This window comes from Colletotrichum orchidophilum, assembly GCF_001831195.1.
Source record: "Colletotrichum orchidophilum strain IMI 309357 chromosome Unknown Scaffold_177.1, whole genome shotgun sequence".
In the NCBI taxonomy this organism is placed as follows: domain Eukaryota; kingdom Fungi; phylum Ascomycota; class Sordariomycetes; order Glomerellales; family Glomerellaceae; genus Colletotrichum; species Colletotrichum orchidophilum.
This window is the reverse complement of record NW_019173133.1, coordinates 10648-33700: the sequence shown is the minus strand read 5'-3', so window position 1 is coordinate 33700 and position 23053 is coordinate 10648. Positions and strand designations below refer to the sequence as shown.

General features: G+C 51.8%; 7 protein-coding genes across 7 annotated transcripts; 1 reads left to right on the top strand and 6 right to left on the bottom strand.

The window, feature by feature from the left end:
- Window positions 1–1322: 1322 nt before the first annotated feature.
- CORC01_13089 (uncharacterized protein) lies at window positions 1323–1610 on the bottom strand (the record flags this gene model as incomplete). Its single annotated transcript, XM_022624707.1, has 1 exon — window positions 1323–1610. The coding sequence occupies one exon, from the start codon at window positions 1608–1610 to the stop codon at window positions 1323–1325; it is 288 nt and encodes a 95-aa protein (XP_022468784.1).
- Window positions 1611–5018: 3408 nt separating this feature from the next.
- CORC01_13088 (SNARE domain-containing protein) lies at window positions 5019–6506 on the bottom strand (the record flags this gene model as incomplete). The annotated part of the gene is made up of 3 exons (XM_022624706.1): window positions 5019–5332; window positions 5388–6170; window positions 6230–6506. The coding sequence occupies 3 exons, from the start codon at window positions 6504–6506 to the stop codon at window positions 5019–5021; spliced, it is 1374 nt and encodes a 457-aa protein (XP_022468783.1).
- A 4423-nt stretch (window positions 6507–10929) lies between these two features.
- On the bottom strand, window positions 10930–11971 carry CORC01_13087 (memo-like protein; the record flags this gene model as incomplete). Its single annotated transcript, XM_022624705.1, has 2 exons — window positions 10930–11728; window positions 11811–11971. The coding sequence occupies 2 exons, from the start codon at window positions 11969–11971 to the stop codon at window positions 10930–10932; spliced, it is 960 nt and encodes a 319-aa protein (XP_022468782.1).
- Window positions 11972–12421: 450 nt separating this feature from the next.
- CORC01_13086 (uncharacterized protein) lies at window positions 12422–13246 on the bottom strand (the record flags this gene model as incomplete). The annotated part of the gene is made up of 3 exons (XM_022624704.1): window positions 12422–12554; window positions 12611–12962; window positions 13153–13246. 3 exons carry the CDS (start codon window positions 13244–13246, stop codon window positions 12422–12424), a joined length of 579 nt encoding a protein of 192 aa, XP_022468781.1.
- Window positions 13247–14995: 1749 nt separating this feature from the next.
- Window positions 14996–15214, bottom strand: CORC01_13085 (uncharacterized protein; the record flags this gene model as incomplete). Its single annotated transcript, XM_022624703.1, has 1 exon — window positions 14996–15214. The coding sequence occupies one exon, from the start codon at window positions 15212–15214 to the stop codon at window positions 14996–14998; it is 219 nt and encodes a 72-aa protein (XP_022468780.1).
- A 1015-nt stretch (window positions 15215–16229) lies between these two features.
- On the top strand, window positions 16230–17211 carry CORC01_13084 (uncharacterized protein; the record flags this gene model as incomplete). Its single annotated transcript, XM_022624702.1, has 2 exons — window positions 16230–16454; window positions 16525–17211. The coding sequence occupies 2 exons, from the start codon at window positions 16230–16232 to the stop codon at window positions 17209–17211; spliced, it is 912 nt and encodes a 303-aa protein (XP_022468779.1).
- Window positions 17212–18423: 1212 nt separating this feature from the next.
- On the bottom strand, window positions 18424–22719 carry CORC01_13083 (hsp90-like protein; the record flags this gene model as incomplete). Its single annotated transcript, XM_022624701.1, has 3 exons — window positions 18424–19264; window positions 19318–20249; window positions 20302–22719. 3 exons carry the CDS (start codon window positions 22717–22719, stop codon window positions 18424–18426), a joined length of 4191 nt encoding a protein of 1396 aa, XP_022468778.1.
- Between the last annotated feature and the right edge of the window lie 334 nt (window positions 22720–23053).

The window sequence follows — 23053 nt, the reverse complement described above, 5'->3', positions numbered from 1 at the left end:
GTCTCCTCAAGGCAGCCAGAGCGCTTGCTTAATTGGAAAAGGCGCAGAGCCGAAGGAGCCGAAGGAGTTGTGGAGACGGAAATGGCTGAGCAGATTAAAAAGTATATTTGAGCTATATTGACTGCACTTCGGGTGGAAGACGAAGGAACTGGCTCTAGGCGACAGATTCCTCCTTGAGGTAATATGGTAAGTCTGCCAGAGCTGTCGTTTGAACAGTCAGCTCTGATTGGCTTAATATTCCCAACTTGTTTATTGTCATCCACCCCCAGATTCTGTCTGCCTTACCCAGACTGCTTAAGTTCTGTTGGTATCCGTATCACAGGATAATGGGTTCGAACCGTAGTTCTGTGAAGTGACGAACGGTCAATCGACTGTATATTGAATCTCTGCGTGAGGTGGAAAAGAGAGGTCCTAACCGTAGGTCAGCCCATCAGTTGGAAGCTGATATAGAGACCCGCTGATGGTCCCTGCGCTTGCCCTGACTCGAGGTCGAATTGGACTTCCAATCCGACAGGTTCTGACAAAGATCTCACTTGGGCTGGGTAAATGAAGTGCAGAGGTAAAAGAAACTTGCGTATCATTACCGTCTTGATTCCACCGTTCCGACTATTTTACTGGCCGTCTAAATTGGTACTAGGTTTCATACTGTTATCAATTATATGCGACGTATGTTGGGTGCTTGATGTGGGGTTTCGTGTCGCAGTCGGCGATTCCCTGCGCCTATATTCATCCCCTTCAAGAAGGCCAAATACTCCATGTGGCTTATCCATGCAGAAGACAGGTAGTCAGTGATTTTTTTTGGTGTCCTAGCCTTCAAATTTTTGTTGGCTTGAGGAAGCAGGCGAGGTGGGCGGCCCCAAATGCTGGTAGCCTAAGCTCCTGGGTTTCCCATCGTACTGAACGCGCCACTCTTGATATCAGAAGGAAACTCGTCTCTGTAATGTAATTGGGGTACCTAGTGAACCATTGCCTTTGAGGCATATATGGCACCGGCCGATTACGTGACCTCCTCTTTGCTTTCGGACGCAAGCTCAAATTATGAATCCCGAAGAGAAGCGCGGCTTATAAAGCACTGACGGGAGACGAGTGTGATTTGGGTATTGGTACGATCGTTTTAAAAGAACTGGACGGGTTTGGTTGGCCGAGCACCAGGGCTGGCCCCAGTGATCGAGAAAGAAAACACTTGGCGAAGAGGGTAGACATGATTATGACGGCATTCGTATGGATTCTATGGAATTGATTGTTCATCCCAAAACTGGACAACCATTTGAAAAACGAAAAGCCGCAAAAGTACTATTTGTTGAAAGCGTGTCGTCTGGTTATCAGGGGCTTGGTAGCTGGCTGTGGGTGACTGGCTGTTGGAATTTCATCTCCTCGAAGACGCGGTCTAGTTCGGGTCGGGGAGGATTTGCTCCCTGTCCTCGCGGTAGACGCTCTTCTCGATTTGGAGTTTGTGGAGGAAGTTTGTGAAGATGATGGATGGCTCGGCGGGTGAGACGGAGCGGCCCAGGCTGCAGTTGAAGGATGGGACGGTTGGCGGACTCGGTGGTATGACCCCAGACCGTGGGGAGAGAAGCGACCTGGAGGGCGGAGAGCGTAGAGAAGAGCATGTTGGCGGTGGAAAATTGGTTGATGATGAAGTGATGAGGAAAAAGAGAGGAACAGTACTCAGACGATGGGATGGACCGTAGATTGATGGTGAAGATGGTGGTTCAAAGAAGTAATTTTCGAAACGTGGAAGACCAAGGAACTTGTAATTTGATGCCTCGTTGCAGGCCTCCTCAATTATTGGCAAGTTGTCGAGTTTGTAAGCAGATTGTAGTACTCCAAAGAACGAGCGGCTTTCTTTGAAATCTAGGCGAGTTTGAGATGTACCTCTGACATGCGTGTATGTCGTGGTCTCCGTCACGTATTCTTGCAACAGGACCATCACACTCTGCCAAGAGCCTCGTGGAGTCGTGGTATAGTCTTGGCACATCCAAGAAGCAGGCCGGCACAGGAATATTGATTGACTGTGGCTTCATGAGTGCTGAACCTGTCCATGCGATTGTATCAATGCTCATCATGTCATTGACGGCTGTGCAACTTTTACTATCTCCGGATGCCTTCAAGGGAACAAAGACTAACAAGTCGTGGCGAAGCAATCGCGCGCATCGCACAACGTCTTACGAGGTGTAGTTCTGGGCCCGAAAGGAATGCCAATGTCTAGAATCGTACTGGGAATTCAATGATTGATATTGAGAAATCACAAAATAGTCTTAGAATACGGCCTACCCATCTCATTGTTAACGAGAACTCCATGGAGAATGCATTAGGAAGACTGAAACTGCTAGTAGGAACCATGAAGGAAACTCTTTTTGTGATTTAGGATACTATCGTCAAGAATCAGAGATTTCAAGGTCTAGGTTTGATGAGCTGCTCTGATGAGTCACTATGATGCACTCTACATGGAGCATTGAAGGAAACTTCCCAAAAATCAGGCATCTCCAACTGCTTGACCTGGCCTATGGAACCAACGCCATTGATCTGTCTCCCCACATTACCCATTCCTCGCGCATCTGACTTTTGTATCAGTACTAGGCCAGACTCGTGCATCACAAACTCAAAGAGTCCCAGGAAGTAGATGCTCGTAGTGCTACATAATAAACGCGCGGTGGCTACAGCAGATGGCAGGGGGCTACGGGATACAGTAACGTTTAATAGAGTGCTTGCCTTTTGTAGTTTCGCGCTAGCTGTAGTTGTTCTCCAAGCATAAGCACGGGCCCAGCAGAAATGCTGCGAGTTCAACCTAGCCATTGAACTATCCTATCGGCGCCGACATCCACTCATCTTGGCTCTTTTCGAGGCAAGACATGAATTCAACAGCTTTACCGAGCGGGTGAACTCAACGCTTTCGACACAGGGTTTCCGAGCTTGGCATTTTTTTCATTCGGAAATGAAGTGATGAGTGTATGAATCCGTATAGATAGGTTATGTGAGCATGAAATCCTACTGAATTCGGCGAGGACCGGCAGGTTGAAAGTGTGGTATGGCCGAGTCCAACGAAGGTGAATGAAATGTCGTCTCTGCAGCTTTGCTCACGAAGCTTTTTCTAGCAATGAAACGCTTTGAGCAAAAGCTCGCTGCCGGCGTAGGGTTCCGTCGTAGATGTATAGATCGCTGGTAAGCTAGGTGACCAGCGGTTTGCCAAAGTTGAAGTCAAAGAGATACAGTCATGGACAAATACTGATGCGATTGCCAAATTATCCTGCATAATGGTTTCCGGCAACGCCTCACTACCTTGGAATCGACAGGGAACTCCAGAGACGATGGAGAAGTGAGCCACGACAGTTAAAAAGAAGAAGATGAGAAATAATTGGTGTTCTGCTTTAGGATTCGAAAAGATGTAAGATGCTTATACCAGCTGTCACTCGTGAGCATGGAATAGCCCTAAACGAAAGAAAACGCACCGCCAGACTCTTTTCGCCCCTACAGAACATAAATGCGTCCACAACGTGAAGACCACACGCAGAAATAGGCATATAAAGCGGGAAGAAGGTATCCTGTTGCCCCACAGTGAATAAGGAAAAGGATCAAGTCCATATCACAAGTGAAAAAGAATGAGCCAAGTGAAAAGACACGTGGCAGACGGCTTAGTCTGCGCTTTTACTCGGGAGGATTCATGACAAGAGAAAAATACAGATGACGAACGAGGCAACGTATCTGCTCTATTCTATATTTTGATAGCTCGAGGAACATAATCGCAGAAACAACAATCTTGAACTAGTTGGAAACTTTGAAAATATCAAGTGAAAAGATTTGACTATCTAGTCGACTTGACTAACACTGGAATCATCAATGGCTATCAAAAGTATGGCAATTTACATGATATTCCTGTTTAAACACTAGCAACAATATTTAGTACCGAATATATACCATCATTACAGCGTTGAAAGATATGAGAGAAACTACTGAGCGTATTGCCTGGGTCTTTAACAATGTAGCAAACAGAGAGCTAATCAGTGCCAGCCGCCAGCGATTGCAATTTGAGTCTCGAACACGATCGGTGACATCAAATATTGGAGAAGGATAGCAGGGCCTGGATTCTGTTCCAAGAACCTCGGTTCTAAATACCTTTATGGTTCCGCCTCACAGATGAAGTGTCTTCCGGTTCCCGTCAGCTAAATATACACTCCTGTAGGTGTCGGGATGGCCTAGAAGGTAGGCAGCCCTTGGAATCTGTCTGTGGGAAGTCCAACTCCAACCGGCATGGACGTCCTACCAAGTCTTTGATAGTCTAGCGGATCCCCAGGCTTCGTGCTGAGAGGAAACGACTTGAGCAACAAGTTTCTGCGCTTGGCAAAGTGGACAAGACCAACCCTCATCTCATTGGCATGTACCGGTGACCTCTCAAGACAGTGGAATTGAACCTCTTCCGTAGCACCAAGACATCACGCATTGACATCACAAAACCAGGAGACAACCAAGTATTAAAAACGTCAATTTCAAGGTGACAATATTTACGAACCACTCATGCTAACGCCCCTGATGCAACAAATAAAATATAGCAACACACAACGACCATAGTCGCGCGGCAGAGTAGTAGAAAACGCCCGCACAAGTGTTCGATGGTTTTCCTCCTCGAAAGAAAAACCTGAATCCAAGACGCAACACAGAAGGGAAACACGTTTGAGTTGCTGAACAGTAAAGAAAGTCTGGTTTTGGGTATACAAAAACACCCTACGAAGTAAATTTGGCCCTTTTTGTTTTCCTGAGACCTGGGCTCCCAGAACTAACTCTTTTCGTCTTGGTTTCCCCTACCCAGCAAAAAGAGATGAAGTGACCTTTCGTATAATCCGTCCGTCTATAAAAGCGGCGTGAAGCTCTTAATTGGTAAAGGTAGTGAGAAATCGATCCGGACGTCAAGTCGGAGGGACGGTATACTGATGGTTGGAGAGAAGCCTCGGGTGTTGTGAGGCGGTGGATAACGGCGGTATGATGGGTATTTTGTACAGGGTCGGAAGAATACGATAAGCCGTCTAGTTGCGGACAGCAGGCATGTCGACCTTGCCACCAAAACGGGCGACAACGGCGGCGTCTTGGGTAGTGGCGGTCGGTTCCCAGGCAACTCCCGGCTGAACGATGCGGCGCATGATACGGCTCGTTGCCTTGAACACCTGAGTGTGCGCAACCCCGGTATCGATGGGTACCGAGTTCGAGAACTCGGGCAGCTCGAGTATGCCAATGTTGCGCTTCGCGCGGGCGGTAGCCGCGGGGGCAGGAGCAGCCTGGCCCGGCTTGATAATGGCGAAGTAGATGGCAAGGATGACAGCGATGATAATGACAATGAGCACTGTAGGCAATCAGTAAGGGTTCCCCCGCCCTTCCAGTCAAGAATGCAGACTTACCGCAGATACCCAGGCACCACCACTTCTTCTTGCGGGTCTTGCGGGCAGTGTTGACCGCAGTTCCAATCTCTTGGTTGCCCTTATCCAGGTTCTCTACGACCTCCTCGCCCTTCTGCTCGATCTGCGTAACAGCGGCCTCTTGCTGCACAATCAACACATCCATGTCCTGGAACAGCTGTGCGAGCTCAATCAACTGCTGCTCAATCTTCTGAAGGGCGGCCTGGCGGTCCTGGACGGCGTTGAGCACGGCGTTGGCTTGGGCCTGGCGGCCGCTCTGCATCACGGCCTGCTGGAAAATCTGGGCACCGGCACCAGCGTCTTCAACCGCCTCGCGGACCTCGCGCTCGTCGGCGTCGGGTCGAACAATGCGGTACTGGCGGGCCATCTGGTCCTGAGTACGCTTACGGAAAGCCGACTCGACCTGCTGGTACTGCTGGATAGCACCCTTCAGGCGGCGATCGATACGGCCGACCTGCGGCGAGTTTCTGGCCGACTGGCCATCAGGAGTGGACTTGACTTGGCGCACGCGATCGGTCAGGCTGCGGTACAGGGTCATCGTCTCGGAAGAGAGGGCATCGAGTTGGCGGACCGTCGAAGAGTTTGCTGATGTATCGGCGTCGGTCAGGGTTCGCTCCTGCAGCATGCGCAGCTGGTTCAAGTTGGCCTCGATCTGATCAATTCCTTGATCGATGGATCGGCACTCGTTCAGGACAGCGTTAGGGTCCGATGACTGGCCAAAGCCGCTGGCGTTCTGGGCGAGGGATTCCATCTCAACGTTGGCGCCTAAACGTGCAGACAATGTCAGCAAAAGAGCACGTACGACCGTCGCGGTCAGGTCGTACCGTATTGGTCCCTACCCATAGCTGGTCCCTGGTTGTATCCTCTGTTTCCACCGCCGCCGTAGGGAGAAGGCCCCGAGCCAAAGGCCTGCTGAGGAGGACCTCTGGCAGGAGCTCCTCCATACCCTCCGCCGGGACCATCGTCCCGCTGGTCAAAGGGGTTTTGACGACCACCGTATCTATCCGAGTCTGTCAGTATGCCGCGTTCGGAGAGGTCGTACTCGTCGTCATGTGTCCCGTCGGCTCCATGGGAGAGAGAAACATACCCGTACTGCGCCATAATGTTAGTTTTTCAACGGATATCGATGGTAGGAAGGACTGTCGGTTGAATTAGGTAAGGAGAGGAGTGTGAAAGGAAAAAGGCATCAATCGCCAAAAGGAATTGCAGGCACAATAGACAAAATGCAACGCAACCAGGCTGAAGCAGATATGATGATGTGCAAAGAAGGTTGGAGATCGCAGAAGTCAAAGTTTGAGGCTTTGCGATGGAGGAACACGACATGGGAACGGGTAGACTCTCTCGACTTCGAGAAGGGGGCCAGCACCGACGTAATGCAACGTTGGTAGGGAAGGGCAGCGTGCAGCGTGAGGGTAGAACAAGGCGAGGACGGTCAGGCGAAACACCGGAAGTGCGAGGGTTGGGGTGAAACACTGACACTCATGTTGCTTCTGCGAAGCGCGAAGGCTTCTTCCTTGCGCGACGATGATGCGGATTTGGTAGACGCTCAGGGGCGAATGCAATTATTTTGTTGCTTTGTGGCTTGTGGGCTGATCGTCGCGCGTGGTGGTGGTAGGAAGGAAGATGAGTGGCCTCGGTTTGGTGTGTTGTTGATTTTGGCAGGAAAAGAAGCAAGTTGAGTACGGGTAGAAAGGGCGAAGAGAAGAAGGGGGGGATGGGATGAATTGGCGTTATGTGGTTCTCGAGTCCTAAGTGACGGTGTGGGCGAGACGGAGGACGGAACGCCTCTCACTCTCCAGGCTTGGACGACAGAAGTCTCAGGCTCGTTTTTTTGGGTCAATGGTCGACAGAGCAGCAGGGAGACCAGGGTGGCAGCAGGCCGGGGACGAGGGGGGAGGGTTGAAGCGAGACGAGGCGAATGGGGCACAATCCACAATTCCACAGGGCCTTGGACGCAGGAACGTGGGCGTTAAGCGTGTGGCTTGAAGCGCTTCTTTGTAGCAGAAATTCGAATTGTCTGTTCGGGAAGGGGGTGCGGTGCTTGGGGTGCCCCTGGCTGCGGAACGATCGCCGTTTAGGTGACTTTTTGGCTCCAGTAAGAGAGATGATTGGAGGGGCCCCGGCTTATTGGCCACAACTTCCCACGGGCTATGAGTGTGCGATGGTGCACAGTTGTTTTTTTTCCCCCCTAGGTTGATGGAATGGTAGTTCCTTTTCTTAGTCTTTCTTCCCTGGGTCGAGCGTGTGTCTGTGAGATTTTATGTTCCGTCAATGGCGTCGTAGTAAGGTGTTGCAAATGCACTCGGAGTTGGATGAGTAAGATACACGCTCTCTCAAAATAGTGAGTGAGCGATGTTGAGTGAGAGTGAGATTTGAGTGTGAGTGTATTGGTGGATGGGTGGGCTTGGCGAGGTACCTGCATGCGACGAGAAGGTCCCAATGAGGCAGGGGCCGACGATGCAACGCAAGGGAAAGGGGGGCGTCGTTGTCTGTCACTCACCCGCTGGCTGTTCGCTGTGGTGAGGTGAGGTGAGGTGAGGTGAGGAGAGAAAACTTGAAAAACGCTATGGCCGGCGGTCGGCGGCAGGTGATTGGTCGAGAAGCGTCGAGGACTGGACCTTGAAGCTGGCACTTTGCTCTTTTTGGGTGCCTGTAACTGTAACAAGCAGCCGGAGGCGAATAAACTTGAGGCGCTGGCGGGAGATGGCCCCAATGCCGGGTGCTAAAATTAATGCGACTCTCTTGTTCCCTCCACGATTGTGTGGTGCTGGACGGCTCTGCAGATGGATGCTTCGATGAAGTGTTCGCTGGCTGGTCGGTGCTGCTGACTGAAGCAATATCTCCTTGTCTCCTTCTTCACACAAGAATTCGCAGAGGTATTTTGGCTTTCGACCTGCAACTGGCACCCTTATGCTTCGGTGGTCGCTGAGTGTTCGCGCCGGTGTCAAAAGGCTAACCTTGAACGAGTGCAGCGCTGCCTCCTCAGATGATGCGGCGGAGCTCGTCCTGGTGGCTTGCGACAACCACGAGAAGCGATTACGATGGAATGTACGGATAGAAGGCGGTGGTCGACAGGGATGTTGACGACGGGAGTTGTGAGCCAATCGAAATGGTTTCCCCCCCAAAGTTGAAGTCCACAATGAGTTTATCTCCTCTTTCTCGGGTATTGGTGGTGGTAATGGTGGTGGTATTGGTGGTGGTGGTGGTGGTGGTGACAGTGGTTTCAACTGCACCCAAATCAAGTGTCTTTCGTTGGCTGGTAAAAAACGAAGCAGCCCAAGCAGATAGGAACAGCTGGTCAACTGCTGTCGCTGCCCTTCGTCTTTCGTAGCGCCAGGTTGCAAAGTTGCGAATGCGTCCCGAGACTGCCAATCAAGCGCTCGACGATCCAGATCTCTCCACCTTTTGTCTGGGACGAGGCACCTCGTGTTTCTCTGCTGCCGTCTTCCCGTTCGTCGGCGCCGCTTTCCTGCTTTCCTGCTTGTTTTCTCCAACACGGGATTTTCTTGTGGGTTGCAGTCGAACAACCTGCCAGAGCAACGATGTCGATCAAATTCTGCAGCAGCCGTTGTGAACCTATCGCTGAGATCACAGACAAAAATGTCTTGGGCAATTGAGTCTAATGGTGTTTAGGTACCTTGGTGCAATGCCTGGAGGTCGATGCGCCTCCGCAGGTATCGAAAACAAGCAACACCAAGCAATGGGATTGAAGAATGCGAGGAAGATGCGCAAGAGCAGGATCATGATCGCGACCGGCAAACAGGGAGCTCAGCTTCTTAAACCATCCAACTCATGCCCGTCAACTTTGGGAATTATCGATCCTTCTGGCCACTTCAGCACCCCGCTTCCTCGCCTTTCAGCTCACGGTCTCGGAAGCGAGAAACTAACACATGCAACTGCAAGCCTCATTCTCCCGTCTCCGTCTCCGTACACTACGGCTGAGCTTAGCCTCTCCTAGCGAGCGAGAGGAGAAGAACCAAACGGCTTCGGACTGCCTCGGGCTACCTTTCTTTTTGCTTGCGGATCTGCGGCGTCCAGTCGTGCCAGGAACACTCGCTCACTCAATCCTCCCACAGCCTGCCATCCCCACGCCCCAGCAAAACCTCATCTTCCTTTGCCCCGATCAGACTAGGTTCCATGCAAGCCGTAAGCTCATCATCAGCAGGCTGGCGGTCCATCTCACCTTTCCAGGACAAGTCGGACCAGCAGCGTCATCCCAAGAATCCACTTCCTCAAAGCCTTCCATTCCTTCGAGGACTCTCGAATGGAAAACCATTATTGACGAGCAGAAAAACGTAGTTGCCTAACAGATTGCTATGGAGATTTCCAGCAAGAACTAGATGCCAATGCCCATCCATCGCCTCAAGCAGAGAGTAGACATCCATGGAGGGAGAGGCGAGTAATAACAGGCATCACTCAGCTTGCCAAGGAAACCAGCTGTAGAAAAGTCCAAAAAAGCAGTCTAGTTTTACACTTTTCGGCAACCCATCAACACAGCCTTCGTCTGCCTCCTCCATAAGCCATCCCGCCGCCGGCTTATTTGTTGGACCAATCCACATCTACAGCGCCTTCAGCCCCAGGATGGTCATCCTTGGTCCTCCCTTGGTGACCAGCCTCCAAAGACTAGTCGAGATCTGACCCGCGGACTCTCCTCAGCGTCGTCAACGAGGGGCATCCCCCTCACCCGTCAAGGCCGTCACGGGCCGTTCTCAATATCCATCCACCTCAACGCTCCCGGCATACTTGGCTTCCCCGAGCATTGCCATAACGCGGCGCGGGGTCATGTCGAGAAATCTGGGCATCCTTCGGCTGCTTTCTCGAACGACAGCTTGGAAAACCCCCTCGTAACAACAAGCTTGTGCCCTTCGCATTCCTGCACCAGCATATCCCTGGTGTAGAGAGCGCCGTGCTGTTCGAGCCTGCTGCCAAAAACCCCGCCATGCGTTCCGCTTTGGGCGGAAGCTGACACGCAACACACCACCATCGTCGTCTCTGCATCCCTTAGCGCCGCACCGCCAGCCGGTTCCAGGAAGAAGGTAGGGCTGTGCTACCGAACGGCCCAGGATCGCCCGCATCTACATCATCCCGATTGGGGGTGACGAGACAAACGGTGGCCCTCCCTTCCGCTTCTTCGGTCGGTGCAATATTCATGCCCGCTCGTCAGCGACATCATACCTCGAGGATTTATGCATACAGTCCCCCCAAGCATTACTCATCCAGCATTAAAATCATCTGGTCACCTGCTCCTGGGCCCGTGTCTTTGACCTCTGGCACTTGAGACGGTGTCGTCAATGATATTCATGTCTAGAGCTACCCGAAGCTGAAGAAGCTTCTTTGCTTATACCTCTCATTCTCCTTTAGGAAGCGATGTGAAACTTGCGTCTAAGCCATCAAAACTCCCCTCGTCCGTCACGCCCTAACCCTCAGCCTTTGCCCGGCTGCTACTTTAGCATTTCAATACAGAACCTAACCATTCCCACCCCGTTCCCCAATCGCCCTTCGTTACTAACGCCATTTATCCTCATCATACTACTGCATAAGCCGAAGCATAGCTCACGCTAAAGTCGGATGGTCGACTTATCAATTCGCTGCGGTTGTATTGGATGAACGTGAACCGGTGGTCGCCCAGCTCCTCGAGCGCCGCCATTGTTACTCCGATCGGGTGTCTTCCGCAGACTGTGTTCTTGGTCTGCTTGATGCTGTCATAGAAGTTGCGGTGCTTTCCCGTCTTGATAGCCTCGATCGCCAGGTCATCCAGCATCTTGATCGTCTCGTGGATGGGCGGTCCGTTGGGTGTGCGGTCGTGCTCAGAGAGCCTCTGCTTGCTGTTGAGTGTCCCATCTGGGCAGTATGGCATGTAGTGGAAATGCTTGCCCCAGTGACAAAAGTCAGAGCTGACAATGAAGGCGTTCTCCGGGTCCTTGAAATACTCGGCGAGCCACTTGCCCACCTCCTTCTCCTCGGCCTCATTGTTTTCGCCAATTAGGATTGGTACGATGGGCGGGAAATTCTCGGGCGAGCCAAATGTTTGTTCCAGCCGGATCCAGAGATACGGCAAGTGCATCTCCAGCGAGTGTTCCTTGTTGTCGTTGCTTTCCGGGATCGCGGGGATTTCGAGCTCGTCGAGCAAGCGGGCTGTGACCTTCTCGTCCACCTTGAGGTCCCCCCATGGTGTGCCGTAGTTCTGATACTCGCTGACGGCGCAGCCTGCGAGGTAGAACGTATGAGAGGGTCCAAGGATGAATACACGTTTCGCTCTGCTGAGGTCGAGAGCCTTGTAGGCCCAGGCTGCCGTGGCACCCGAATAAGAGTAGCCGGCGTGGCTATCAGGATATGCTATTTTAGCAAATATGTACTTGCTTATTGCACGATCTTTTAAGGAGAAGACGAGCAGACGAAACTCACGGGGCGATGATGACTCGAGCGCCAGGAACCGGCAGGCCTTTGTCCTCAACCTGATCGGGTACGTCAGAGAGGAAGGCGTTGAGTTGCCCTCTCAGTTCCTTGGGTTCGCCGCTGTACCAGGAGCCTGCCTTGCCGGGAGGGCGGGTGTCTCCTGACTCCATAGCGCGATGTGATGTTTTGGTTGAGGCTGAGAGCTATGAGCGAGCGAACCTTCGTGATTTACATGCAACTGCAACGGATTGATGTTGACCGCTACTTCTTGGGCTGAGATTGTAATAAGGACTGAGAAGAGAGGTCAAGAGCTTGGGGTGATAAGGTGACGTGCCGCCTGCCCCGCACTCATGGTAGCTAAGGTACCTTGATACAAACCTCCCACCGGCTGCGGCAGTCAGCTCCATTTTGAGCGGCCGGCGAGGGGTATATTTCCCCCACCTTGCTGCATAAGCCGGTCCTCATCCTGAGCGCCCGTACCCGGGGCCGAATGAGCGGGGAGCAAATGACATCCTTCTTTTACTTCTGCCAACAGTAGCCCATCAGCAGCATTACACCCTCTATATTGGCGAAACTGCAACGCACAGGACTGTTGCCGAAGCTATCTCGATGCTGAGAGCTCACAACTCAACCCAGCTACGGGGTATGACTGGTTTCGGCCGATCAAAAAGCGTCCAAAACTTGGCGGCAAAGGCTTCGAACTCTGGCGCCCACCAAAGCCGCCAGTCTTGTATCTGCGACCCATAATCAAAACTGATCGCGCGGACGGGAATCCAGTCAGTATCACTCCTTGGATGCTGATCGTCCACCGATTGAGTGGGTTCCGCACATATCTTTGCGAGGCCGCAACAGCGTCGGCGCTAAATGCCCCTCTGAGGTCGGCGGCCGTGGCAGAATTGAGCGTTGGCATTTCGTCTCTACCGTACTGCAACAGATTGACGCCGGCATCTCGGAATATCCGCAGCCACTGCCTTAAGGTCCTGTGGAAGACCTTGTCCCACTCATCCCATGGGAGTTCGGTGAGATGCGGCAGAGGGCCCCAGCCTATGACAGAGTACAATGGCGTCCCCGCCCAGACTGGAAATCGGTACCAGTCCCAGGGAACGATGGCCTCTACTCTGTGCAGGTGCATTCGATCTGCGGCTGTGAGGGTCTCAGTGACTGTGTATCGTCTAAAAGTGCTCGACATTCTTCGAATCGCTCCGAATTCATGGCATGCTGCGACCCTTTATTAACTCTTCGAAGGGAGTTCAATGTGCAGGGGCTTCACCACTGACACATAACAAGGATGAGCCGTCTCCGTCCCTATCGAGTGGGGATGCGTCCCCTTTACTAAACATAGCCATCGTACTTCCCATATCACCCCCCTTCACGGCCACGAAGATGGCGCTGTCTTCCGACCTGATGCTGAATGATCGCAGACTCTGCTGCCACCCACTACTCATGCTCCAGCTGATTTGTATTTGCCACGCAGCTCGAGATATCCAAGCTGGGAACTGGACGGACAGACTCCACTCGTTGTATTCTCTCGAACAGACAGTAGCGAGCTGCCACCTCGGAAAATTCCCAGCTGTAATCTTTTACCCTACTTTATTAATTAAGGCAGTCGCGCGTGTGAGAATGAATGAAAATCCCCCTAGTCGTTACATACCTAATGATTTGTGTGAAAGCCGTTTGCCTATCGAATGCTCGATCAGAACCACGCACGGAGGGGATGAATTCTTTTTGCAGACGACGGAGACCTACGGGATCGAGGCCGAGACTGGCTTTGAGAAATGCGCACCATGTGGCTTGAGTCGTCGTCGGTTCAGTTTCAAGCTTGGAAAGCTTGGCTATACCCCGAGAGACTATGATCAAAGCAAATGATCGGAAGAGGGATTGCCCATGTATCCCTGCTGATGACGTTGGAATGTTGATGGTGAGGTTTTCTGCTTCCGGCAGCAGTAAATCCAAATATTCCAAGACCCTATCCAAGGAAAATTGATTGCCTTCAGAGACTCGTGCCCTGATATGACATAGCCTAGTTTCGAGTGGAACGGATTTGTATCGGTGACCGATACCATTGGGCAATACTCGAAGACCGCTTCTGAGTCCTGATATGCGGAATCAGATACCAAATACTCCAGTGTCTTTTAGAATATCATCCAGACTGTCTTTCGACATTTCGACAAGAATCGAAGACAAATTCTCAATCATCCTACGGGCCCCAGAAAATAACAAGATTTGAAGGGGTCATGGGTAACTATCGGTGGTCAGAAAAAAACAGCTTTTGTAGAAAAGAGAAGGAAAGCACCCTCCTCCATCAGCATTTCCAAGTACGAATCCCCCTAGACCGCATTCTTACAGCGTCTTAACCATACTCACAGAGCCGTGAGTAAACGCAAGCTGTCAAGCACGTCAATTGATACCTTAGTCTTATAAGACATAGCAGCAAACAAGGAGCCACCTCTGGTAATGTTGTCCCATGCTGATTTCGAACGAATGGGGACATCTTCCGATCTTTCAAGTGTTTGAGAACTGCAAAGATGTTATCTTGATAGATGTTCACTTCCAATTCAAAGTCAAAAGTTTGAATGACGTCGTAAGCTCTGAGGTTTGAGTTGCCATCCCCAAGCGCTTCTCTGTGCCAGGACGGAATAGACTGATCCCATAAGCCATGTGGGTGGCTGCGCGTGCAGCTGAAAACAAACGTCTGATATCAAAGATAGACGCAGTCTTACGATCCTGGTTGTTTAATGAGAGAACCATGACATGATTGACGCTGTGGTAACGAAAGATCTGCGAGCACTTGTTCTGTAGTCACCAGCAGTGTCCTGAGCTTCGGCCTGACTGGCAGCTTTTGCATGGAACATCTGAATTTATTCTATGTCGGCCGTCTATTTTAGTTGTACTAATACTACGTATGGCATGAGTGATCCGATGAAATGGTCATTAGCTGTGCATCGAAAAGATTGTCAGGTGAAATTGCATACGTCAGATATTGCTCCCGTGCAAGCTTGAAAACTTCTAAAGCTGAGTTGAGCTTAGACTCTAGAGCGCACAAATCCTCCTTGCAGAGAACAACCTTTATCTACGCCAGCTTTCTCTTATACCTCCGTGGATCTGTGACCTGAGTATGCAGTCGGTCGACTGTTTCTTGCAGGCCTTTCAACACAGTCCGGGTTCTGGCGATGTATTTCTGTAAGAAAGCATTGTTAGACTTGCTGCGGAAGTGGGATTTTGGCAGCTTCGCTCTCGGTATCCAGAAGAAAATCTTCAAAGTCCTGGGGACTTTCGTCTTCCTTGAGCAGCGCATCAGAAATATTTGGGATCTCTTTCCATAGATTGATGAGCTTGATCGAGGCTCCGGCGACCTTTGCGGTCACGTCAACAACGGCGATGACGCTTGCCGCCAGGCTAAGAGCTCCGGGCATAGCGATTCACATTATTTTGTTTCGTAAATTCGTTGAATGCGCGGAATTGCAGTGAGGATGAAAGCTCGGTTGTGAGAGAGAAGAGAGAGAAAGGTTGGTAAAGTTTGGCTGGGGTGAGAAGACAACGGCAAGGAATGAGGGGAAGTCTGAGGGATCATGGTCTTCGAGTGTATGAGGCTGCGCCGTAACCAAAGATTGAGGACCGTCTGCTACGTAACCGGTTGGCCTGCAAACTATAGAAGCCGGTGCGCCCGTTGCCTACCTGCATGATGGCTGAAGCTGAGTGGTGGTGGCTGAGAGTTTGCGTCAACTATGACTTGTCATAGGACCCAGAATTAAGGAAATTGACGCTTTGGAAACAAGAAAGCTCGATATCATCCACTTCTTTTCAATCGCTCTGTTAAAGTTATTCGTCAAGTATCGAGACAGAATCTTTACTAGTGAGGCTGAGAAGGTAGACAAGAGAAGACGAGCAATCTGAGACTCAAGTTTGCAGTCAGAAATCTGTTTTATGGAAATAATTGTAGTTGGGTGCAGGAGCGTCGTTTTGACAAAAGCGTCTACGTTCGGTACAATACCTGAGAGGAAGGGCGGGTTGTCAGCGAGCCTGGTTCGCTATCTGTTCACCTTGCTAAATCAACGGATAAAATCGTGCCTGCATGGAGTGTTTTCATGTGCTGTCGCTAAGAAGACACGTTATCTATTGATTCATCGTAGGATGATGTCGCATTTCCATCCGGACCTACTAGCGGTGGAGTGCCGACTGATCCGAACATGCCCGGACCCGGGTGCTCCACAGCGGCATGGGTGGAGATACTCCGCACATCGCAGGATGCCGCCGGCGTGAGTCACCCCGCAGCCGAGTCCTCAACGTCACCTTGCCGCGGTGGGCTTATTGCTTCAAGTACCGTAGCATAGGGTACTTTAACTCCAGGTGCCAAGCCTGCATGTCGATCTAGTTTTGTCAAATAACCTCAGTCACTCAATTCGGTAGGGAATACTTCCTATTTCAGCCATGGACAACCTAGTCGAACATCCGAACCATTTCGACAACCCAGCCGGCGCTCAACCAGCACCAACGCGCTCGACTATCATCGCAAAAACATACCACTCCATAATCGAATCTTCAACATGGAACGGCTCACCAGCAGCAATCAAGAAATTCAACTTTCCCGCCAATCCCAGAGCCTCTCAACGCTGGCGCAAGGAAATCGAGGCTCTCAACCTCGCCAGAGGTCACGTACGTACCATGCCTTTATCAAAAACAAACTCTCACATACCTTTACCTACATTGACACGGAAAAACGTAGCCAAACATCACCCAAATTCTCCACTCAGACTCCCAAACCCTCACAATAACCCTCCGTCAAGAACCAGGCCGCAGCCTAGACAAGCACATCAACACCACAACCTCATTCTCAACCCTCTCCGCCCAAGAAGCCGCCGCAGTCTGGTCCCAAATATCGTCCGCCCTAGCCCACCTGCACGCCAAATGCAACATCATCCACGACGACGTCAAACCAGACAACATCGTCTTCTTCTCCACCGCCGCCGCCGCCGCCGCCGCGGCGACCACGCTTCCTCCTCATACTGAGCCAGCACCACACGCCGTCCTAATCGACTTTGGCGCCGCAATCACCTCCCCCTACGCCCTGCCCCTCAACGGCTGGACACCCTCCGGCACACCCCCCTACGCCCCACCCGAGTTCGTTGATCGCTGCAAGTCCTACGCCGGCGACGTCTGGGGCCTCGGCATCACGCTGCTCTTCTGCTTCGGGTATATCCCGCTCCCCGCGGGCGACTGGATCCTCCCCCACGTGTTTGAGGACGAAAGGGTCAAGGGGGAGATGGTGGCGTGGCTGGATGGAATCGAGGAGCTGCGGACGTCGCCGCGTATTAGCGGTGATAGTGACAGGCGTCTGCTCGGTTGGATGTTGGATCCGGACCCCGAGGCGAGGATTGGTAGCGTTGAACTCGCGAGGCTTTTGAATTCATAATCAAGGTATAGGAAGATATGAGCAGTTTAGAAATTGTCCAAGGGATGGTTGACAGTTAATCAGTAAAATCGTCTCGAAGCTGCGATGGGGGAAGGGGGCGCACCAAGACAATATCCGTATCCAACATCATCCAAAAGAACACCAAGATGGAATGTTTCGCAATCTTACAACAGGCAAAGTAAGTTGTAAATCGCTCTTCACTTCACAGCATGCACAACTCAATCCATACACCCTTCCGACTCGGCCCCCCGGAACCTCCATCCCAAAAAAAACAAACCTTTTCCAAACCCTTTCCCCCCTTGCTAAATCATCGACTCAAAAGCACACTATTCCTAGACACTAGAAACAGCACAACCTTGCCAGACAGCCCCGACTATCCCCCTGAGCCCAAAACTCTCTTAAACAACATTCCCCCCCGAGTGTTGATGGGCATCCCATATTAATACTAGCGCCCGGATCAGACTTCGAGTCTTCCCCCAACTCCGACCTCCAAATTCGTCATCCCATCCACGCCACACTCGGACAACTTTCACGAACAAGTCTGGATCCGATCTACAAACTCTCTATCGTTTTCGCTTCGCTTTCCTCGCAACTACACTCTGCGAGTAAACAAACATCTGAGACCTCCACCCCGCGGTAATACACGGATCAAGAGCACCCAGATCACATCACACTCATCATACGAAGAAGACACGAGGGTGAGAGAGGGAGAGAGAGAGAGAGAGACAGATAGAGGAGCGGTTGAATGGTACCACATTCGATTTGCGTCATTATTGACTTTAAGAGTAGAAAACACACCTGGGCTCGTAAGCAACAGGCAGCAGAATCTCATCACTGCAATCGGACCTCCCCCGGCGCCTAAGATAGTGGCCGCGGGAAACCCTCGTCCCTCATTCTAGCGGTTCCGAAAATATCTGACCCCCAAGCTCATCTTACCTCCTCCTTGGTGAATGACTCGCCCAAATGCCGCATTTTTGTTTTCAGGTTCCAATTTACTTGTGAAAATCCAACCCCCTATGCGCCGATCGAAATGCCAAGATGCAACGTGACCTGCTGCGTCCCAATCTCCTTTCCTGTTCTCTGTTGCCGCCATATGTACACGCTGTTGCTTTGTAAGCATAAATACAGAACCGGCGCCATGCACCTCGCTGTGGTAATAAATGTCCCCAATAAGCATTAAAAACGTGGGATGCTGTTGAAACTCCTTAATGTCTATGACCTCCGCCTGTGTTCCTCCTTGTCCCACTTTTCCACGTTTTCCTCAGTCAAGGAGTCGCCAGCCACCACTGTCTGGAAAGACTCTCCACGTCGAGGAAGCTTCTTCCCACCTGCGGCTTCCATGAGCTTGCCTTGCTGTGCCTGCAATGCAAGCTCGTCAGTCTCCGAGCGTCTGATTGGCTTGATGGAATCTGCCACGTTCGGAGAGTCGAATGGTGACGGTTCGTAGGAGTTGTTCCTGGTCAGAGGCCGTGGTGTCACTGGATCTCCCCGACTTTCAAGATCTGCTTCCTGGCTCATCTCTCGTTCCCGGCTCGATGGCGCCACGGCTTCTTCTGAATCAGGGGGTGATAGATCTGTGTGATCATGCGCAACGCCGGGGATATCTGCATTGCTACAATGCGCAGCGGTATCTGAACAATCGGACATGGACCCATCCGACTCCCTGTATGTTGTTTGCTGAGACCTTTTCATCAGGCTCCATCGAACCAGCATCCTTTCCAACGTCTTGCTCTTGACTGGCTTGGCGAGATAATCGTCCATTCCCGCTCGAGTGCATTTCTCCTTGTCGCCCTGAATAGCCGATGCTGTCATCGCCACAATTGGCACGTCTTGGACGTAGGCCTTGAACGGCAGATGGTGACGGAGAAGATGTGTGCACTTGTAGCCGTCGATGACAGGCATTTGTACGTCCATCAGTATGATATCCGGCTTGCTGTGCTTGCCTTGTTGGGCTGCCGCCATGTATTCGAGAGCGTCTTTCCCGTTCCATGCCGCTGTTACCGTAAACCCAAGCTTCATAATTGTCTTGGTTGCGATTTGCTGGTTGATGGCACTGAAAATTGTTAGCTTAAACTACAGCATAGACCTCAGAGAATGTGAGCTTACTTGTCCTCGACAACTAGCACGCGGATTTTGGCACGATCCGCGTGCGGCAATAACTCCTCGTCCGAGGCCGGTGGTGTCCGCACTGAGAGCCGCCGCGACGGAGACTTTTGTTTGTCTGATAGGAATTGCGAGGACTCGCCTGAGGCGGGAGGCGTATTGAGTAGCTGTTCAAACTCGGAGCTGTGGCATGAGACGCTCATCTCTGACTGTAACCTGTCTGGAAGAGAACCAATCTCGACGAGCGGTGCTCTTTGATTTTGTGGTTTGCTGAAGGGAACCCAAAATGTTGCAACGGTTCCGTTACCGAGAGCAGATTCTAGCGTCATTTCTCCATGCATCAGTTCGAGAAGATTTTTGCAAATCGTCAGGCCCAGGCCCGTACCACCAAACTTTCTCGCTGTCGAGGCATCTCCTTGGCTGAAGGGCTGGAAAAGCTTTTTCCGCACCTCCTCCTCGATTCCGATGCCGCTGTCTTCGACGATGAACTTGACGACGATACTATCCGATGTTTCCTTCTCCTTCTGCACTGAAAACTTGACATAACCTTGGTTGGTGAATTTGATACTGTTGGTCAACAAGTTCGTAATGATCTGGCGTACACGGCCGGGGTCTCCGATGACGACCAGATCTCTCTCGATTTCTTTCGATATATCGGATCGGAAATCGAGGTTCTTTCGCTCCGCGGCGAAACTCAACATTTTCTTGACATCCGTCACAATGACTGAGAGTGAGAATTGGACCTCTTCAATATCGAGTCGTCCGGACTCGACTTTAGAGAAATCAAGAATATCGTTGATGACTGTCAAGAGAGCGTTCGCCGACCTCTGAATATTTTCCACGTACTCGGTCTGTTCGGCGTCAAGCTCCATATCCCTCAACAACTCGGCCATTCCAATGACGCCAGTAATGGGTGTCCGAATTTCGTGAGACATCTGTCAACATGTTAGTTATTGACTTCCCGCCGAACAGCCATATTTCACTTACGTTAGCGAGGAATTGGCTTTTGAGCCTGTTTGCCTCTTTGGCGGCCGCCTCGTTCGCCATCGCTTGCTTCTTCTCCCGAGATTCCTCCTCCAGGTCCTCTGCCTTTTCCTTTAGCTCGCTCACGTCCATGATGACACCAATGACACCTTCGATGCGTGTCTCGTTGCTCACAATGGCCTCTTTTGTCTTCTTGCCAAGAATGGGCAGGAATCTCGTCCGGTACCAATGTCCGTCCATTCCGTGCTCTGCCACCTCTTCCGTCTTTCCGCCGGCCAGTATGTCTTCAACGGGGCGGAGGAATTTGGGGCGTTCGCCAGTCTTGAGCTGAGGGTTAAGCCGATTGAAGACCTCGTACATGTTTTGGCCGAGGAACCAAGTCTCTTGGTTTGCGGCACTATCATCCCCACTACTGTCCCACATCAGTGCACCTTCCAGCATGGTGAGGTTCAGATTGGTGTCGACGGTGAAGATGGTGACTTGCGAGTGCGTGAGAACGCTTAATAGCTGCTGTCGTGTACTCCTGGCAGCGAGTTTGGCCTCGATGCCTTCGTTGACGTCGGTGCAAGTTCCGAACCACTTCTCGATCTCGCCAGTCTCCTTGTTCCTCAGCGGGAGAGCTCTTCCCAACATCCATCTCCATTCGCCGGTTCTGCTGCGGCACCGGTACTCTGTTACGTAAGGGTCACCAGTTTCTAGAGAGTGCTTCCAGCGTCGAGCACTTTCCGGTATATCTTCCGGATGAAATGGATGTTTCCATCCCAAGCCCATTGATTCCTCGGGAGTGAGCCCTGTGTATGAATACCATCGAGTGTTGAAAAAGTCATGGTAACCATCTGGCTTAGTCGTCCAGACCAGCTGAGGCATGGTGTCGCATATGAGCTTGAAGCGCTCCTCATCCCTCTCCCTGATCTCGACAATCTCCTCCTTCATTTTGGTAATGTCTCTGAATGTCACGACGCCGGCCATGAATTCACCGGTGCTGTCATCTCTGATGGCCTCCCCCAGTACATCGTAGACAATTTTGCTTCCCGAATTTTCTATCATGCCAACCCGCATGTTGTTGAAGGGTGTCTCCGTTCTCAGTAAGACCGAAATGGGATACTCGCTCACGTCTAGCTCCCTTTCAAAGTCCTGATCCCAAACTGTCCAACCCGGGAGCAAATCAAATCCGTCGGATGATTTCTCCAAGTCGCTTTCTTGCCGGAGCAGTTTTCGAGCGGCGCGGTTTGGGAACGTCACGCTTCCGTCCTTCCACATCGCAAGGATGGGCATTTCCGTATTGTCGAGTAATGCGTCTTTCATGAGAATCATTTTCTGCAGAATCGAGGGCGAGCTGGCATGTACGGCTGTCGAGGGTGGACCCATCGGGGGGAATGGACTCGACGAAAGTGATACGGCGCTTGGGCTTACACGGAAAGATGGCGAGCTCGAGTCATGACTGGAACTGACTGAGGGCGGATTCGAGTTTGATATCGTCTTGCGGTCTGCTTGTTCCAACATATTGGGCCGCGCGAACGCCTTGCGGCTCGGGACCGGTTGAGAAGGCTGGGAAGTTGAGCTGGTGAAGGTCAGGGTGAAATAAACTTGGTGATCTTCAATCTCCCATATCGTAACAATCATCTTGGCGTAGACCTGATGGTCCGACGCCCAGCCCTTGGCCCGTGGGTCAAATCCCGGCTTCCCCAGCTCTTTGCGGGAGATAATGACGTCCACCACGGCATCTTTTACAAAGCATGGGCCGGTTGGATGATCCGGTAATGGAGGAGCGAGAGAGTCCGGTGTTGGTGTCGCCTCTCCACCTTGCCCTCGACCGAACATATCTGCAGCATCCTTTGACGTCTGGTTTGCGCCCATTTCGAGAACGAGGGAATCCAAGAACGCCTCCCATCCAACCCACACTGGGCGACCATCCTGAATCATATCAATGCCAACCTGAGACAAGGACTGCCCTCTCAGTCTTTCGGCAACGTATGAGTTATCTTCGACCACGTCGTTTGTCATGCCAAGCATCCTCCCCATGGCTTCGTTGGCAAGAACCACAGTCTTGAGATTATTCAGTACCAGTATTGGAACTGGTAAGTATTGCATAGCGGAGAAAGCGAGCTGGCCGGGGGTGATAAATGGCATCGAGATGCGGAAGGGGCTAGCTGAGTGCGACCGCTTGCCATCACCGGTTCCCATCTTGAAGTTCTCGCGAATGAAACGGCCGCTGCTGGTAGTACTCTGAGCGCCATCACTATGGGGAGGGCCGAAATCATCTGGTCGTGATGCTGTGTCAAAGTTGAATCCGCTCTCTCCGGTAGAAGGCCGGGATCCCGGGGAACTGTTCTTCTGGGATGGTACAGCAGTCTGGATAGGGGAAACTATTGGACGGCTGCCTCGGGCACTGCTGGTGACGACAGGTTCGGGAGGTGGCATTTCGGCAGTGGCCCACGCATGGGAAGCTGCGGCTCGCAGGTGAACCTCTGTGTAGGAGCGTGTATTGATTAATTTACGGAGCAGAGGTTCGGCCGCGGGAGGTGTAAGGTTGCAACCTCGTCAGGTGCCTAAGACCCTGAGTAATTAGAAAGAAGTTTGTCGGTGAGCAGGCAGTGACAGGGACGTACAGAGGCGGCGGCAGAATGCTAGAGGATCGTGGGGGAGTAGAAGGCAGAGCAGAGCATGGCGCGGCGCCTTGTCTGCGTGGAGGGCGTGCGTTCTGGACCGCCGGAGTATAGGCCCGTCTCCGGATGGACGCTTCGTTGGGAATGTG